Source organism: Manis javanica, chromosome 17 (assembly GCF_040802235.1).
Source record: "Manis javanica isolate MJ-LG chromosome 17, MJ_LKY, whole genome shotgun sequence".
NCBI lineage: Eukaryota > Metazoa > Chordata > Mammalia > Pholidota > Manidae > Manis > Manis javanica.
Window position 1 is genome coordinate 63,587,278 of NC_133172.1, and position 17,474 is coordinate 63,604,751.

At 63.2% G+C, this 17,474-nt stretch overlaps 2 protein-coding genes across 4 annotated transcripts; both read right to left on the reverse strand.

Moving 5' to 3' along the window:
* Positions 1-1,337: 1,337 nt before the first annotated feature.
* CYBA (cytochrome b-245 alpha chain) lies at positions 1,338-9,441 on the reverse strand. Of its 2 annotated transcripts, none has more exons than XM_073226832.1 (6): positions 9,285-9,441; positions 4,799-4,868; positions 4,451-4,525; positions 4,154-4,237; positions 3,535-3,616; positions 1,338-1,743 (listed from the first exon to the last, which is right to left on the reverse strand). In XM_073226832.1, exons 1-6 carry the CDS (start codon positions 9,340-9,342, stop codon positions 1,528-1,530), a joined length of 585 nt encoding a protein of 194 aa, XP_073082933.1. In that variant the 5' UTR covers positions 9,343-9,441; the 3' UTR covers positions 1,338-1,527. The 2 variants fall into 2 exon arrangements, with proteins under 2 accessions (XP_073082933.1, XP_073082932.1); XM_073226831.1 differs by having other exon boundaries at positions 1,338-1,761.
* Positions 9,442-10,568: 1,127 nt separating this feature from the next.
* Positions 10,569-16,368, reverse strand: MVD (mevalonate diphosphate decarboxylase). 2 transcript variants are annotated; one of them, XM_036993827.2, is made up of 10 exons: positions 16,214-16,368; positions 15,309-15,379; positions 14,804-14,918; positions 14,448-14,594; positions 13,521-13,720; positions 13,259-13,333; positions 12,810-13,028; positions 12,356-12,471; positions 11,492-11,600; positions 10,569-11,032 (listed from the first exon to the last, which is right to left on the reverse strand). In XM_036993827.2, exons 1-10 carry the CDS (start codon positions 16,281-16,283, stop codon positions 10,952-10,954), a joined length of 1,203 nt encoding a protein of 400 aa, XP_036849722.1. In that variant the 5' UTR covers positions 16,284-16,368; the 3' UTR covers positions 10,569-10,951. The 2 variants fall into 2 exon arrangements, with proteins under 2 accessions (XP_036849722.1, XP_017498612.2); XM_017643123.3 differs by having other exon boundaries at positions 10,569-11,050.
* Between the last annotated feature and the right edge of the window lie 1,106 nt (positions 16,369-17,474).

Sequence of the window (17,474 nt, forward strand, 5' to 3'; positions counted from 1 at the left end):
CAGGCAGATCCCAAGGCCAGTGCTGCACCCGGGGTCCCCTCTGGCTTCGGCCTGCTGCTGACCTGCCAGGCCAGGGCAGTGGAGAGGGGCAGGCCCAGCCCAGGGCCCCAGCAGCCACCAGCTCACACTCACCGCTGAGCGCCCTGGGCGGAGCACGGTTCAGGCAGGCTGGTCCTGGGAGCAGCCCCTGTGGTCTTGGAGAAGTGCCCTGGGGCAGTCCTGGCTCAGCTAGGAAGCCCTTTGGAGCCTGTTTCCCGGACTCTCCCTGCCTGACCAGCCATTTCCACCCACAGGTTAATGCCCACTGTGTGCAAGTGCCTGGGAAGAAGGGAGAGGTGATCTGTCTTGACCCTGAAAGGACTCTGCTCAGCATGTGCTTGTGGCGTTTCTGCCGTGTACCTGGCACTGGGAGTAGGGCAGTGACCAACCTATATTCCTCGTGCCCCCGGGGTGCCTGAGCCACACAGGGCTGGAAGACCTTCGTGTGTTGGTGCTAAAGGAATTAAGGACAGTGACACAGGATGGGGAGGGGCTGCAATTCCAAACAGAGGGCCAGGGAGGCCAGGGGGAGGAGCTAAGACCTGGGTGGCCAACCAGGCAGAGGGAAGAGGGAATGCCAACCAGCTGGTGCAAAGGCCCTGAGGAGGCAGAGGTCAGGTGAGGTCAGTGTGGCTGGAGCAAGTGGGCAGGATGTGACAGTGGGCCAGGGGTGTAGGCAGTCTGTCCTGGGCAGCGGGAGCCTCACGGGCTCTGAGCGATGCCCCCAGCGGGCAGCCCGGTGCTGGGGGTCCCACAGGCAGCAGGGCAGAGCGGGGAGGCTCGGTGGGGCCCAGTGGCTGACTCTGGAGTCACGAAGATGGAGCTGAGCTGGGTGGGGGTGCACGGGAGTCAAGTGGGCAGCCCCCAGCACAGGGCTGGACTCAGGCGCTGGTGGGGTGACTGCCGACGCCCCGGCTCAGAGAGGAGGATTTGCCAAGGGCAGGGGGACAGGCAGGAGGCACAGACTGAAGGGTTTGTGGACTTCAGGAGAGTGGGCGCCCTGGGTGGGCCCATCAGGGAGGAAGGGGCTCCCCAGGCAGGGTGTGGGCTGAAGGCAAAGCTTTGGAGGGTCACAGAGGCTCCCAGCAGGGCAGTGACAGGCAGCACCCAAGAGGTCCTCCCCAGGCCCCACCATCGGGGCTGTCCTGCGCGTAGCAGGGCGTGGGGTGACTGGGCGGAGGGCAGGCTGGAAGCCACCCGCCGCTGGCCTGGCTGCACAGAGGCAGCCGGGGAGCCATCGCGGGCGCAGGGGCCCCGCGCCGCCGGCTGGCTCCCAGAGCACAGAGAGACGCACACACTTGGAATTCCAGCCGCCGTGTTTCAGGGAAGGGAAGGGCGCCCCTGGGAACCAGAGACGTGGCTGCTGAGGGTGGGCGCGGGCTGGGCGGCTGCGCGTGGGCTCCTTTGGGTCTGGGTGCCCAGGAATAGCCACGCACAGCTTCTGCGGGTCCACTGGGGGGCACGGGCACAGGACGCCTCCAGGCGCGGTCACACGACCTCGTCGGTCACGGGGATGGGGTTTTCCTGGGGGCCGCCGGGGACCCCCGCCGCTGCTCCCTCCTCCTCCCCGCTGGGCTTCTTTCGGGCCTCGGCAGGGGGCCGGGGTGGGGGGTTGGTGGGCGGCTGCTGGATGGCGCCCCCCGCTGGCGGCCTCTCCTTCGGCTTGGATTCAATCGGGATCCACTGCTCCCCGTGGACAGCCGCCTGTGGGACACGGAGGGGCTGGACGTGGGGTCTTCCTGGGACCAGCCCTGCCCCCGCCGCCCCCTCCCTCCAGCCCCACCCCCCACCCCCAGACCCCTTGGTCCCCCATTCTGTGCTCCCATCCACTCAGTCCCCACCCCCTGCAGCTGTCCCCCAAAACCCCACACTCCCACCAGGAAACAGAGCGGGACCCGAAGTCTGAACCCATTAAGATGTGAAGGGACTGTTCAGAGAGACTAAGTGACTGGCCTGCGGCCACACAGCCAGGAGCTGCTCTGTGGTCCCACCACCGCGGGAGACGCCTCACAGGGGAGGGCGCCCAGCACCCCAGGGTTTCTGAAAGCATCCAAGGCCACTTCCAGGTGCGCATTCCAAGACCAGGGCCCCCCCAGGACTGTGGGCCAGGACCAGGGAGGCCAGGCATCGGTGGGATGGAGAGACTTCAGTCTTGGCTAAAATGCACATTCCTGGGCCCCACACCACTGTGGCAGGCCCAGTGGACCTCAGAAGGTACACATAAAATTCTGTATTCCATATTTGATACATAAAAGAGTGACTTCTTATAATTTGTGAAGCATAAGAATAAAATGGGCATCTGAGATCCCACCTCCTAACTTAAAAACTAGAACATTCTATCCTGAAAAGTCCAACTATCATGTTGACAGAAGGGAATGAAGGAAAACACAGCATGCGGGCAGAGAAAAAGATTTTTTTAAAAGCACAAACCATAATGAAAATAAATGGAAAAACTGCTGTTCAGTGAAGGGCTTCCTGAACTACAGCAGACCCCTGACAGCGGGGCAGAGGGCACCACAGCGTCTAACACTTACAGGGGACCCGTTGGTCACGACACACACGAGACTCCTGCACGTTAACAAGAAAGACAAAGGCCCCACCAGGAAAATGGGCCGATAGCATCAGTGATGGGAGGAGGAGGCAGCGGCCGAAGCCTGGGGAGGCACCACGGGCACATTTGGCAGGGATGCCAGCCGGCCTTTCAGGGGGAAAGTGGTCAGACCTGCAGACTGCGTGGGCCGCGTGGACGGCGGGGGGATCCTGGGCGCGGGGTGGGGTGTCCTGGTGAACGGTGCAGGGGCTGACCCCTGACCCAGGAAGGCTACTCAGCCAGGAACTCTCTCAAGTCCTCAGGGCCCGGCCACGTGACGTGGGCGCTGACGGTATGTGGGGCCCGCGGGGTGGTGGTGCGGAGGCTGGCGGTGTGGGAGACGGTCCCAGGCCAGAGCGACATGCAACAGGAGGGGAATCTCCCAGGGAGGGCCTAGAGCCACACAGGCCGCTGGCACTGACAGCTCGCTCGCCACGCGGCAGCACACACACAAGACGCGTTCCTGAGGCCACATGCACGGGGCAGACAGGCATCCACGCCACAGAAGACGCAAGCAAGCGCCTGGAGCTGGGGGCCCCGGCGGCCACCCAGGGCCCTGCCCTGACGGTTATCTGGGCTCCCCAGGACGTGCTCCTGGCCACTCCTCAAGCTGGAGCCGGATGGCCAGATGAGGAGAGCCTGAGGAAGGGGTTCTTCCCCCACCACCCTGGGCCATGCCGCCTCTCTGAGCTCCTGCTTCTCCGTCTGTGAAGTGGGGCCCACCAGCCACCTTGAGGGGCTGCAGTGCAGATCTAAAGAGAAATGTAGGGAAACAGCTGGTGCACGTTAGATGTTCAATAAGTGGTCGCTAAGGCTGTCCCCATCTCCACCACGACAGGAGCAAGGACACGGGCTCCTGGCCTTGGCGTGGGGGCAGAGGTGTCAGCACCCTGGGGGCCACTCACCAGCAGATAGATGCTGCTCGCAATGGCCAAGCAGGCTGTCCCCAGGATGGTGGCAAGCAGGAAACCAGCAGGAACCGACAGCCTGGGAGGGGTGAGGACGAGAGATTCAGAGGGCAGCCTGCGCCCAGGCCTGGGTCACAGGCCATAGGTCTCGGGGCAGAACAGTGCGCCGTCCCCAGGACCCCAGTCAGCACGGATGCCCGGCCTTGCCAAGACACCCTGAGCTGTTATCTGCCTGGATTTGTACCTTACCAACTCCTGGCCCCAGCCACCATGCAGGGAGGAAGCTCAAGCATCTGTAAAGGCACTTGGGTGTCCTGGCCTCCCCGCGGTGGCCACCAGACAGCACATGGCAGTGGGCGGAGCTGCCCAGACCAGCCCCTGGGTATTCCTGACTTAAGCTACTAAGTTTTGGGGTGAATTTTTGTGGATAAGATGGAAACTGATTTAGGGAACCTTGGGCACAGCCCAGGACCTAGGTTTTTGTTTAGAAAAACAGCTGTACCAGGAGGAACCTGACTTGACCCACACTCTCCTGTCCCGGAAGCCAGACCAGAGGGAAGGTTTACCCCAGGACTGCCCTCCTCCCTCGAGAGGGCAGGGTGGGGCAGGGACTCACCCGAGGTGCAGGAAGGCCCGGATGTAGTAATTCCTGGAGAGGGGCCCGAACATCTTCACCACTTTCGTCATAAACTTCTGTCCACTGGGCAGGGGGTTCGGGGGAGACAGACTGCATCCTACCAGCGCCTCCCTACTGCCTGCCCCTCCCGGGGACCACAGCTGGGCAGGCACCGGCCCCAGTGTGCAGGGGACGGACAAATTGGTCCGGAGCCGGGCTCCTCAGGGCTGCTGGCCAGGTGTCCCTCCAGGTCACGCCCAGCCCTAGGGACAGACCCTGGGCAGGGTGGGTACTCACCATCTCTCCATGGTGGAGCCCTTCTTCCGCTTCCCCCGGGGGTACTCCAGCAGGGACACAAACAGGCCTGCCGCGCTGAGCCTGTGGTTAAGGAGCAGCCCGCCGGCGCAGGAGCCACAGAGGGCCCCCTTTGCTGATGAGAACACCGAGGCACAGCCCCCACCTGGGACCGCACAGCCGGGAAGCACAGGGGGGGAGTCCGCCTCCCCACTCTCACCTCCGCCCCCGGCGCCTCGGCTTCCAGGGGGCCTGGTGGGCCTACCCTGGGGAAGGAGAGCAGCGCCGAGCACCCAGAGGTGCTGCGCCCCAGGGGCCCACCCTACTCTGGGGTCCACGCCTGGAGGATACATGGAGTACACGCCGAAGTACCACTGTGTGAACTGGCCGGCGGTGGCCACAATGCCCCCCGTGATGAGAACTGTGGGCAGAGGAGAAGCAGGTCAGCGGCGGGGGGCCCCAGCTTGAGCAGCTGGGCCTCCCGGCCACCCACGCATTTGCCGGGAAGGGGACCCAGGCGTGGTCAGACTCCTAGGAAGTGACTAGTGAGCTGGCGAGGGGCGGCTCTGGTGGCAGGAGGGGCTGACAGGGCGCAGGCACCAGCGGAGCCGGGCTGTGTCCCAGGACCTGCTGGCAGGTCCCCCGGCCTCGGAGCCCTGGGCACTCGCTCCCGGGCTCTGTGGGCCCTGCTGTCTTGCCCCTCGCCCCTCCTCTGGTTAGCGTTTGCCAGCTGCTCCGCCCTCATCACCTCCTGTCTGTGTGGCCATGCTTCCTGCTAGCCTGCTGTCAGCAGCATTTATCTGGATTTTTTCTGCCCAATAATTTTTTTGGCAATTTTTAAAATTGTGGTAAAATATACATAACAAAACCTTCAATCTTGGCCATTTTAAAGTGTACAGTTGGGTGGCATTAAGGACATTCACACAGTCGTGCAGCCGTGCCCACCAGCAGCCCCAGAACCACATGTAGTGAAGTGTGTGGGTGTCAGCTGATGCATTCTTACCTGTGTGCACCCCCATGCGACCCCACCCAGAGCCACAGTCCTGTCACCCCAGGAGGTCCTCTGGTGTCCCTGCACAGCTGGTGCCTGGAACCCCACACCTGGCTCCTTTTGCTCAGCAGAAGGCTGTCAAGGTCATTCCCATGGTGTGCAAGGGTCACCGGCGCATTCTTTCTCTGAGTTTTCTATCGTAGGAGTCGGCCACAGTTTATGTATCCATTTATGGGACATTTCAGTTGCCTCCAGTTTGGGGCTATATTATGAATAATCTGATATTGCTGACTTTTTAATATTTTAACCAATCGGATAGTGAGTTTGACCTAGTTTGAGTGTGATTACAGATAATGTGAACTTATTTCATTGTCTTATTCTACGTTTTCCCTTTAACAAGCCCCGTCGCTTCTCCCACCCCCGCTGACTCGGTCACACTCTAGGATTCCTCTTACTAAACCACAGGTGGACTTCAGAATGCTCAATGTCAGTCTCACCCTAAATTAACCATTATTATTATTTTTTACAGTCAATACTTATTCACCAGCGTCTCCCTTCCTGTGTCCCAGCCCTTCCTCCTGACCCAGTCTCCCCCCTGCTGAAGCGCACCCTTCTGTAACCTTCTCACGAGGTCTGTCAGCAGCGACCGTGCACCTGAAGATGCTCTCATTCTTGAAGGACAATTTATCTGGACATTGAACTCACGTTGTTCTCTCAGCACCTAAGATATTCCATTGTCTTCTGGCATCTATTATCGGTGATGATAAGGCTGCAATAAGTCTGACACTAACCCATTTTTTCCCTCAGGTAAATGCTGATTTTCTTTAATGATCTGCAATTTCATTATGTGTCCCAGAAGGGATTTGTTTTTTTTTTATTCTGTAAAGGACTTTGTTTTCTCCTTCAATCTGAGATCTCTTCTTCCTGGAAAATGCTCCCCCATTATCCCTTCTCTATTACCTTCATGCCAAGAGCCTTGTTTCTGGAATCCCCATTGTACATATGCTGGGTCTTCTATTGAACGATTCCCACCTCTTTGTCACTGTGAGCTGAATTCTGTGAGGTCTCCTAAGACCCACCTTTATTTCACTGAATCTATCTTCCTCTCTATATAGTGTTCAATCAGTCCATTAACATTTAATAACTCTGTATCCTTATTTCCAAACACTCTCTGCAGCGCCCTGCTCTGCTGCATGGTCTCCTATGCCTATTCCCGTATTTCCTTGAGCGAGTTCAAGCGTGCTCGTGCGCTTAAACATGTGCCATATTGTCAAGTCTTTTCCAAACAGCACTGGGTTCCGGTTCTAAGGCTGCCCGCTCCCCTCCACGGTCCGCGCTCACTTAGAGCTGTCTGCTTCCTCAAATGGCGGGTGCATCTGAGCAGGCCTGGCAGGCTGTCTTCCTGTGGCCCTAGTTCAGGAAATGCCCTTACAGACAGTTTCACTTCTGCCTCTGCTGGGACAGAGCAGGGCAGCTTTGGCCTGCAGCCCACACCCAGCACAGCCCTCAGCCACCAGGTTTTGTCTAGTTTGTGACTTTGTTGTCCGGCTCTAGCAGCGAGGCTCCTTAAGGGCGGTTTCGGGTCCATTTCTTACATAGGGAGCCCTTCCTGGTTCCCATTTCAGCCCATTCCCCCACAGAGGCACCCCCAGTCCAAACCCTGAGGCCCTGCTGACTGTGCCTCCCCAGCCGCCCTCTCTCAGCCCGTGCCACCTGAGGCCACGCGGTGCCTTCTTCCCAGCGACCTGCTCTTGGTGCTAAGCTCAGCTACACAGTAACTTCTCTGGGGTGTGATTCTCCACTCTGCACTTCAGTTTTGCTGCCTGCCACCAGCAAGAGGGGGCAAGATGCAGTGGCTCACCAGGGAGGTCTGAGGGCTATTCTGTCACCCAAGAAACACTGACAGAGGGCCTAATGTGTGCAGGACCAAGCCAGACAGGCTTCTGCTCTCGGGGGCCTCCAGGCTGCCGAGGGGACAGAAACGAACGTCAGACAGTGAAGGACAGCAGGGCACCGGGGCAGAAAACACCCTGGCTGCTCTGGGTTGGGTGCCCTGGGAATGCCTGCAAGCGACCCCAGGGAAGGAGCCTTGGGTGCTGCAGACGGAAGAATCCTCTTCTGCAAAGGCCCTGGGGTCGCCCAGGAGATCAGGACAGGAAGGAAGCCTGTGCGCTGGGGCCAGGAGGGGCCGGGAGGAGCAGGGGGTCAGGACCTGGCTTTGCTCCTCGAAGGCCAACGCCCCTGGAGAGCGTTCAGCAGGTGACACGCCTGAGGGGCTTTCCTAGGAAGCCTGTGGGCTGCCGCAGCTAGCAGCCCAGCCTGGCCAGAGCAGTCTCAGGTGGCTGCAGCTTAGAGTCCCGAGAAAAGTCAGCAAAACTGCAGTTCAGGGAGGAGAGGGCCACAGGGCAGCCTTTGTGTGGTGGTGGGGACGCGGCCGGAGCGTGTTTCTCTGAGCCGCAGTGTCTGCACTGTGGTGAGGTGACGGAGGGAAAGCCCGACCCCGGGACACAGGCACTAGAACCCAGACTTCCCGCCGGCTTAGGGTCCTCCGCTGCCCTCTGCCCCCAGGCTGCGGGGCTGTGGGGGAGGCTGGCTGTCTGAGGCCTCATGACCCAAGGCAGGCAGGACAGCTGGGGACAAGGGACGGTGACCCTCTAACTGACCCGCAGGGCCTCAGCCATTCTGGACACCCAAAGTGGGGTGATCTATCTGGTCATAGAACAGACCACAGGCCTGCGCCCCAAAGCTGCTCACCCCAAACTGACCTCCATGCAGGCCCTTCTCTGCTCCCAGACCCCAGCGGGCTCCTCCCACACCCAGGTGGGTTACAGGGCAATGGTGGTCGGCTGGGACCTCCCCTGTCACCACAGTCCCTACATTTTCCCCCCGCCGCCACTGGGTGCAGGTCCTTCCTGGCAGCGGCTGGTCCCCAGGAGGCAGGTAGAGGTTTCCTCTTGCCTTGGACCCTGGCCTGGGCCTGCGGGGCCTGAGAAGCCCCTACTCCCATATGCGGACCTTGCTGCTCCCAAACGGAAGCTCCTGAGCACAGGGCGGCAGGTGACTGGGGGTGCCCCCGCTCCCCAGGGGTGGTCTCTCGGTGCTGAGCTGGTAGGGGTCACTTTGGCAGCTTCCAGCCACCTTGACACCCCAGATGCCCATCTGCACAGATTTGGGGCTGGGCCAGAGGAGGTGCAGTTGCCCCAGAGGGAGCCCTGCCCAGGGGGCAGGAGACCACCCCTGTCCCCCAGGTTCCCCCTGTGCCCCCGAGAGCATCCCCACTCCAGGGCGGGAAGCACCAGCCACGGAAGCAGGCAGTCTAGCGGGTTTTCAGCAGGTTTTCCCAACCCGGGCAGGCGGTGACTCCCCGGAAGCCACTGGGGGCGAAGTGCCTCTTCCCTGGGCTGCGACTTCCTCTCTTGGGGTGGAGATCTGGGGCCGAGGGCCTGAAGCGGGAGCCGGTGGGGGAGGGGGCAGGGGCAGGTGGGAGCCACGGGGGTCTGCGGGGGCAGCGGGCTCTCAGACCACTTCGGCGCAGTCCGGAGCGGGTGCCTTCCGGGCCTGCCCAGCCCCAGCCCAGGCCGCTCTGCTCCGGCCTGGCAGCCGCAGGTCCTCGCTGCGGTCTCCACCCCCCACCCCAGGCTTCCGCTCCCACTTTCCGGGCCACAGCCTGGGGTCCCCGGGCCCCCACCTTCCAGCCCAAACACGAGGTCGCCGACTCTCCACTTCTTGGCTGGCAGCCTGGGGTTCTCTGGGCCCCCACCAACCAGCCCAAAACTTAGGCCGCCGCCCCCCCACTCCGCCGGCCGCAGCCTGGGGTCCCCGGGCCCCCCGGACGCGCGCACTCACTCAGGCCTGACGCCAGCGCCTGCTCGTTGGCCCACATGGCCCACTCGATCTGCCCCATCGCGGCGGCGGCGAGGGACCAGACCGTCGGCTCGGCGGGGCTCCCGCAGTGCGCCCGCGGCCCGCCTGCCCCCGCCCCGCCCCGGGCCCCGCCCCCGCCTCGCCCCGCCCCGGCCGCAGGGGCCAGGCCTGCCCGGCGGTGGGAAGCCAGGCCGGGGGCTGGATCTCAGCCCGGGCTTTGCACTGCGGGAGCCCCGGCCGCTCTGGACGAGGCCCTGCCCGACCCCCAGGCTTCCTCCTGGCGGGACCCGCGTGCGGCAGGCTTCCCTCCGCAGCCCAGCAGGCCAGCGGCTGCCTTGCGCCCGCTTCCTCCTCCTTGTGCCGTCCCGAGGCCCCGCCAGGGGGCCACCACTTTGGGGGCTTGCTCCATCCGTGCCAGATGCCGCCCCTGCCCGCTAGCCGTGCTTACTCTGGGTTCCCCAGGCCTCTCCTGGGCCACTTGGGACGGGGTGGTCACGTGCAGGCTGGGCCCCAGGGCGACCACTCCGTGAAGTGGGTGCAGCCGCCCCCAGGACGCAGAGCTCCTCTTCAGAGCTTCTAGACGGGGGGATCCCAGGCGTCTGGAGAGCCTGCTCCCAGAAAAGATGTGAGCAGGTTGGGTTCCTGGACGGTCTTAGAGGGGTGGAACCATCACTTCTGCACACGATGGACCCCCCAACCAGGAAGCAGACCTCAGACCACTGGCGCCCTGGACCTGGGAGACCCCTCTCCGGAGGTCGGTGGCTGAGCCAGCACAGGGCGGCGGGTCAGCCATCCAGCGCAGGCACGGCTCTGCTCAGGGGTCTGTCTTACAGGGAGGGTGTGGTTGTGCAGAGCCTTGGGGAAAACCCAGAAGTGGCACCGCCTGCCCTTGGCCGGCTTCCTCTGCTGCCCACCCACCCGCCTTCTCTCCTGGAAGCCTGCCCCAGGCAAGTGAGGACACAGGGAGGGGAGCCCTTTAGAGCCACGGTGCCTCTGAGCTGGGGCTAAGCAGCCCCAGGTCAGTACTGCTGTGTGCACATCTGTGTCCCACTTTGTCACGGACGCTGGGAGTTTAACGCAGACCCTGACCACATCCCACACCTGTCAGAGCCTCGGGGCAGCTGTGTGGCCAGCAACTGGAAGGCAAGCATGGGGACAGGCGCAAGCAGGCACATACACACCACCGTGCCCTCCCCGGCCCCTGCCCTCACAGCAGGACCCGGAACGCTGGTGTCCGAACCAAGAGGAAGCCAGCCAGGCCAGGGCTCAGCAAGGCGGCCTTTATTTCCAGGGCCAGCCCACAGCTCCTCCCGCTGGGATGCCCCGCCGGTCGCTGCATGAAGCAGCCTGCCAGCCAGCCAGCCCACACCCACCGGCTCAACCTCAGGTCCCTGCTCCGATTCTGGCCCCTTCCCAGCTCTCATCTCGGCAAAGCGCTGGGTGCAGGTCGGGGATGCACACGGTGAGAGGCTGGATCCTGACCGCTTGGGCCATGCCAAAGTTTACCCCAACGCCCCAGCCTGGCACAGCATGTGCTGGGCAGCCGCCCACAGGGCCAGCAAGCCTGGCCCAGCTACCGCCACACCCAGCTCCCCAGTCCCAGCAAAGCAGTCCTCATCCCAGCAGCAGTGGGCTCCTGTCCGGAGCGGTCAAGCAGCTGGCTTTGGCAGGCCGTCGGGGCCCAGGAGGTGAGCCTGAGGGTCATCCACAATTTGAGGCCCGGGCCCCACCTGGGGGCAGATAAATCACTGCAGGTCAGGGAGACAGAGAGGGATGGGGATGCACCCCTTCCCAGTTAGTGAGGCCAGAGGCTGACAGCTGGGGGCGCCACCCTGCTGTCCCACCACAAGCGTCCAGACTGGTGGGCCGCAAGTCTGGGCTGGAAAGTAGAGCCTGTGGCCTGGGTCACGACCACTGACCAAGGTCCTGACCTGCCCTTGTTGGGGGGCCCTGGGGGGCCCAGCACCTCTGCGTCCTCAGGGCTCCACCTCCCAGCCCTGCCCCACCCAGCAGCCTGCAGGGCACCCTTGACTGTTCACACGGTGAGCAGGTGGACGGATGGAACAAAGTGGCTCCAGGGGCTCTCAGAGCCAAAAAGTGGGCTTCCCGCCTGAGACAGTGGGAGTGGGGGGGCCCCTCGCTGGCAGACACACTGCCTGGGCCTACCAGGCCCAGGTGCGGGGCCTCACCTGAGTGGCGATGATGTATTTGATGCTGCCTGGGGTGGGGTCCATGCCCAGTAAGGCTTTAAGCTCGTCTGACAGTAGAGCGGGCTTCAGGGGCAGCCCCTTCAGAAACCTGACGAAGGAAGGCAGAGACGTACCGAGGCAGGTGAGCGTCTGGCAGGGGACAGCGGGGCCCTGGCACAGCACTGGCTGCACGGCGCCTAGGGACCAATGCCCCTGGGCTGCATGCTGCAAGGTGGGTGAAATGGCAGCTTTTACCACATGCAAAGCCAGGCGGGACACAGCCAAGCCCAGCTGTGTCGCCAAGAGGGCAGGACTTCAGAAAACCCCCAGGAGGTGCCGAGCTCACCCCTGGCCCGCGGCTACTGCTCTGCCCCAGGGGCTTCAGCACTGCGGAAACCTACCAACCTTGCCAGGAGCGGGGTGTCAGGGAAGAGCTCAGAGCTTCCCAGGGGGCACTGCGGCCGCCACCTGGTTGGGGCATGTGGTCTGCCCCTTGGGGGGAGGAGATCAGTGGTCTGGCCCCCGACCACCAGTACTGCCCCAGTTATGGCCACAGGGGAAATCACCCACATATTCCAGCACCCTTTGCGAATGGGGGGCCGAAAGGACCACCAGAAGGGAGAAATCTGAGCCTGAGGTCCCAGCAAGGCCGCAGGCATTGTCCACATAAGGGCTGCCACACTGTGCAGGCACACGTGACCCCAGGGCTGGGACGAGACGAAGCCCCTGCAGCCACAGTGGAGGGGCACTTGGGGACACACTGCCTGCATCCTGCGGGTGCTGCCACCTGCTGCAGGACCCCACCGAGCACTGCAGTCTGGTGCGCCCCGCCCTCCACATCTCCCACCCGGGATCTCCACTCACTCGTCTCCGTTGGACTCAGGGGGGAAGCAGTGCCTCACGGCGGCCACGAACTCAGCCACGGTATCGTCCAGGGCGAAGATCACGGCGTTGGGGCCGGCATCAAATGTGTACGCCACCTGGAACCCACACGGCCAGCATGAACACTTACACAGTGGCCCCACTCGGCCCCGATGAACCACCTGGGGGAGCGAAGGCATCTGTGCCTGCCAACTCAGGGCCAGGCGAGGGGTCTCCACACCAGCACTCTGCCTGGTGGGTCACACCGCCAGAGAATCGGCCAAGAAACAGAACGAAACAAGAGCAAGACATAGCCACGCACGCCCTGCAGGCGTGGGGGAAGGCAGGTCCTGAGAGGCCGCCTCAGGGCCGGCTGCGATTTACGTGGCTCTCTGCGTAGGAGTGCCCACACGTTCTGGAGCTGGCGGGGATGGCGCGTCTCCCAGCCCCGCCTTGCCTTGGTCCGCCCGTGATGGGCGTTGAAGCGGTGCACCAGCTGGATGATGCGCCTGGAGGTGTCGTTGAGGTAACAGATGGGCGGGAAGGTGTCCAGGCAGGTGGCGTGAAGCTGGTTGCTGTCCTTCATGGTCAGCTGGCCAAAGCCCTGGAAGTCCCGCTCCTTGACACAGCGGGTCATCTCTGCCATGTGCACCGGCACCACAGCCTCGGCCCGGAACTGCAAGAACAGTCCCTCTGATGAGGCCTTCAGTACGGTGCCCAGGGCACAGGCTTGGGGCAGAGCCCAGCCCCGCCCCCAGGCAGCAGCCCCACCCGGGCCTCAGCGTCCAGAGCACAGGCTGCCGGACAGAGCCCCTGAGCTCAGGCTGGAAGGGCATGGCGGGAGCCTGGTGTGCCATGATGGGCAGGAAAGGCCCTGGGGAGCGCCCACCCCCAAACCAGCCTCACCTTGAGCAGGGCGCTGGTCTCCATGCTGGTCCGCATGCCAGCGGTGCTGCCAGTCGGCTTCCTCTCAGCACACACCTGCCCGGGGACAGACAGCCTGGAGGGAGCAGCCCCAAGGCCCTAACACCCAGTCCGTCCCACCCCCACTCACAAGGCCGCTGTTCCTGGGAGGCTGCTCAGGGGCTGCTCCTCAAGGCCCAGGCCGGGTGCAGCCTGGCCCCAGCGGCCGAGGCTGGGGAACCGTCTCTGCCCTGCTCCCACTCACCACAAGGATGAGGACTCGGAGCTCGGGCCAGTGTGACTCGGGGGCCACCTGCCGTGCGATGCTGTCCTTCCCATCAGCCCGCTGCCCCATCTGCCATTCCACGAAGCCTCCGTGCAGGCTCCGGCAGGCACTGCCCGAGCCCCGGCGAGCCACTTCCGAGAGGTCACTCTCCACCCCGTACACTCGGGCCAGGGCATAGACTGTGGGGACAGGAGAGGGCTGCTGGGGGGCTCAGGCAGTGGGGAGGGGTGGCGCCGGCCCGGCTACACCCAGCACCGCCCAGGAGCATGCCCCCAGGAAACAGGAGGCTCCCGGGATGAGGTCAGCCCCGCTCCTCTGGTCAGCATCTGCCTGCCAGGCGACCACCCCTGAGCTTGCACTCGAGATGCAGAGCCCCCCCCAGAGCCTGCAGGGCTGCTGTGGGGCCAGGCCTGGTAAGGGTCTGATGGTGGCATGCAGAGCCAGGAGTCCAGGAGACGAGCCCTCTGCCCCAACAGTGGGGCCCCCCAAGCCTGGCTCGCCAACCCTGGTCACCGAGGTGGCTCGGCACAGACACATAAACTGAGCTAGGCCAGGGAGTATCACCCCTGGTGTGCCTGAGCCCCCACCTGCCACTGTGGGGCCAGCAGCCCAGAGGAGCCCAGAGCTGGGGTTCAGAGGGAGAAGACGGGTTCCCGGGCCTGCCAGAGCAGAGCTGCTGCACCCCGGGATTCTAGTAGGTAAGCCAAGAAAATTGCTGTCCGTTAGGCTGAGCCACTCTGAGTTTGGTTTCTGTCACAGGAAACCTAGAGGGTCCTACACACGCAGTCCCCGGGAGAGCCTAGCAGCCAGGCGTGTGGGATGAGCCCCGGGTGGGGTCTCCTTGAAGGCTGCCAGGGTGAGGTGTGCCGCTGTGGCACCCGGCCCAGTCCCCCTGAGGGCACCCACCAAGGCAGGCATAGCCAGCTGCAGAGGAGGCCAGGCCCGCAGCCGTGGGGAAGTTGTTCACTGACGCGACGTGGACCTTGCCGCTGAGGCAGAGGGGCGGCTGGTCCTCGCTGCCGGGGCTCCTCTGCTCACGGGCCAGGCGGCGGACTGTGGCAAAGGGGACAGCCTTGGAGCAGAGCCGGCCCTCCTGCCCCCAGCAGCTTGCCTCTGTGAGGGCAGGAGCCCCAGACCCCAGGGCCCCACTGGCTCCTGCTAACAGGTGCTCCCCCGTCCCCCAGGGCTCAGCAGGGTTGGGAGCGGAGTCTGAGGCACCTTCCAGGGTGAGACCCGGTCTTGACCCAGTGGATCCCACTCACTTTCCTGCAGGCAGGCCTGGAGGCGCGGCTGTCCAATGTCCTCCTCCCGGCCATTCAGCCAAATGCGGTCCTCGGTGAAGTCCCTGCTGAGGGCAGCTGTTGTGGTGGTTTTCAACTGGGAAAGAAAATGCAGGCCCCTCAGGGGCAGTCCAGCCTTTCTGCTGGGGAGGCCTTTCCAACCACAGTCCTTTGTGGTAGGGAGTCAGGGACTGGGAGGTGGAGACCAGGCCTGGGGCTGAGTGGCCGCCACTGCAGAGCACGGCCCACGCTCCCATCTCCCCCGGCAGAGCCATCGGGCCAGTGCTCCAGAGGAGACCAGGGGCACAGGCTTGTGCAGACGTGTGTGAGGCCCTGGGGCTGTGTGTGCATGTGCAATCAGCGTGCCCACAGCATGCCACATGCCACAGTTCATTGTCTGGCATTTACTGCTACCAAATGTTAAGCAAAAGTTTAACAGACCTCTAGTAAACATCTGCTTTGGCATTTATGTCCAGCCCACACTGACCTGATCCTGGTGCAAAGTGACGCTCAGAGAGGAGTTGATGGGCAGGATCAGCTCCTCATCTCGCTTCCCCCCTGGAAGAGGACCGCAGGCCGGGCCGAGTCAGGATCAGGGCCCAGCACATCACTGCCGCCGTCCCTGGCCAGTGCTTCCCATTCACTCCCACTCCAATCCCACAGCTCCCCTCCTGCCCGGATCCCGCTCTCTCACTGTACAACACAGGTCCTCTCTGCCGCCTCCCCCCACCCACTGCCTTCAGGAAGCCCTCCTGGATTGCTCCCCCCATCACTGAGCTCTGCAACCCAGAGCAGAGCTGGAGGCCTGTCCCTTTCCCTGCTTCATGGCTTCTGTTTTATCTTCTTCCACTCACTCAGCAAGTCACCCTACGGTGCCTACCATCCTCGTGCCTCCTCCCAAACAGGAGGCCCAGTTACTGAAAACTCCAATCTCCCTTCTGGCCCTCCCGGGAGACGCTCGAACCCGCCCCACTTCTGCAGGACCTGCATTCCCGCACAACTCGCAACAAAGCAAAGCTTGAAAGCCTGACGTCTCAAAACGCTGTTAACCACGCACGAGACGCTGTGTGCCGGGGCCTTTCAAAGGACGTCTGGCTGCGCTGCCTGGAATGTCCACTCCGGGGAGCTGGGCTCAGCACTCGGGGAGGGAAGCGCGGGCGCCCGCGACCGCCCGGGTGAACCTCCAGAAATTACAGCGACTGCGAAGTCCGCAAGTGCAGGCCTCCAAACGACAAGGCGCTAGAAAGGGGGGCGGCAGCTCGGGGGCCCCGGGGGCGTGACCCTGGGAGCAGAGCCGCCCCCGGGGAAGGGGGTCCTGTACCGTGTCCAGCAAGCGTCCGCCTGGGACGGACGTGCCGGACGCCCGCGTCCCCCGCCGGGGCCCGCACTCACAGTACTTGATGACCGCGATGTTGACCGGCGCGGTGCAGGTGACCGCCACGAGCGGCTGCTCGGACGCCATAGCCGAAGAGCGACGCACCCCACCGCCGCGTGGCCCGCGCGGCCCCAGCTGTTCGCGCGCCGTCCAATCAGCGTCGGGACCGGCACACGTTCCACCTCTCAGCCAATGAACGGGATCGGACGACGAACTGCCGACTCCGAGCGGGCGGAACGCGCACGCTCAGAGCTCTGTCCGGCTGCCGGGTCCGCGCAGGCGCGCAGCGGCGACCTCTCCGGAGGCTGCGGGGTGCGCGCGGTGGACCCGAAGTTCTGTCCCGGACAGAGAGAGGAGGCGGGGCCGTCGGCCCGGGCGGGGCTGAGCAGGCCCGGAGCTCAGTCGGCCCCCGCAACTCCGGACGGAAGACTCGGGGCGTCAGCGCAGGGGTGCCGCCGAGGTCCCGGGGCCCGCCGCGGCCGCACTCCTCGCCCCGGCATCGCGCGCGCCGCCGCCTGGGAGTCGCCTGCGCCCCCAAGTGGGGGGCCTTCCCTCGGCCCGAAGCCCGGGGCCCGCCCCCTTCCCCGACCCCTGGGTGGGGGTCTGCTGAGGGGTAAACTGCTTAGCGGTGGGTGCTGGCAGACCTCTCTCCCCTTTCGCAAGCTCCATATGCGCAAGGATTCTTCACGGTTGAAATGGACTGTCAGACACACCGCTGACTTTGTTACTGCGGTAAGATCGGCGAAGGTGGTCTGTGCCCCTGTACCCGCCCACCGCGGTTCTCTGGCATTGCCTACATTTCCTCTGTGCAACCGCAACTGCCCTCCACCTCCTGGGCTTCATAATAAACTGTCCCCATTAAACTGACTCCCAACCCCCCTCCCTATGAAAATTTATTTAAAGGTCAGACTTCGATCAAGATACTAATATGCAACAGGCAGTGTCCCACCTGGGCGGGCCACCGGCTCTGTCTGGAAGTATTGATGTTCATTACCTTTCCATCAACGTTATGTGTAGTACCAGCAAATAGCTTTCTTCCCACCTTTATCTTGGCTGTTTCTGTTCCCGTCGAACAAAAGGGCTCCTTGTTACAGTACCAGGTGTACCGTATCTGTCCAATTTGTCCCCTGTTGGTGGACTAGGGGGCTGTTGCCAATATTTTGATAAGCTGGTTTTCCACACATTTTGTGCAAGTGTGAGTATTTCTGTAGGAGAAATTCCTGGGATTGGAATCACTGGGCTGAGGGCAATATGTCAGATAAGTTGAGTAGCTGTTGG

Bases quoted from the DNA above. Each gene is read 5' to 3' on its own strand.
- MVD (XM_036993827.2), bottom strand. From the start codon at position 16,283: ATGGCGTCCGAGCAGCCGCTCGTGGCGGTCACCTGCACCGCGCCGGTC. The intron at 14,595-14,803 runs GTGAGTGGGATC...CCTTTGCCACAG, and splicing joins CCAGGCCTGCCTGCAGGAAA to TCCGCCGCCTGGCCCGTGAG. The intron at 11,033-11,491 runs GTGAGGCCCCGC...ATCTGCCCCCAG, and splicing joins AATACATCATCGCCACTCAG to GTGGGGCCCGGGCCTCAAAT.
- CYBA (XM_073226831.1), bottom strand. From the start codon at position 9,342: ATGGGGCAGATCGAGTGGGCCATGTGGGCCAACGAGCAGGCGCTGGCG. The intron at 4,238-4,450 runs GTGAGTACCCAC...CCCCCTGCCCAG, and splicing joins GGCTCCACCATGGAGAGATG to TGGACAGAAGTTTATGACGA. The intron at 1,762-3,534 runs GTGAGTGGCCCC...CCCCACGTCCAG, and splicing joins CGAGCAGCATCTATCTGCTG to CCCCTCCGTGTCCCACAGGC.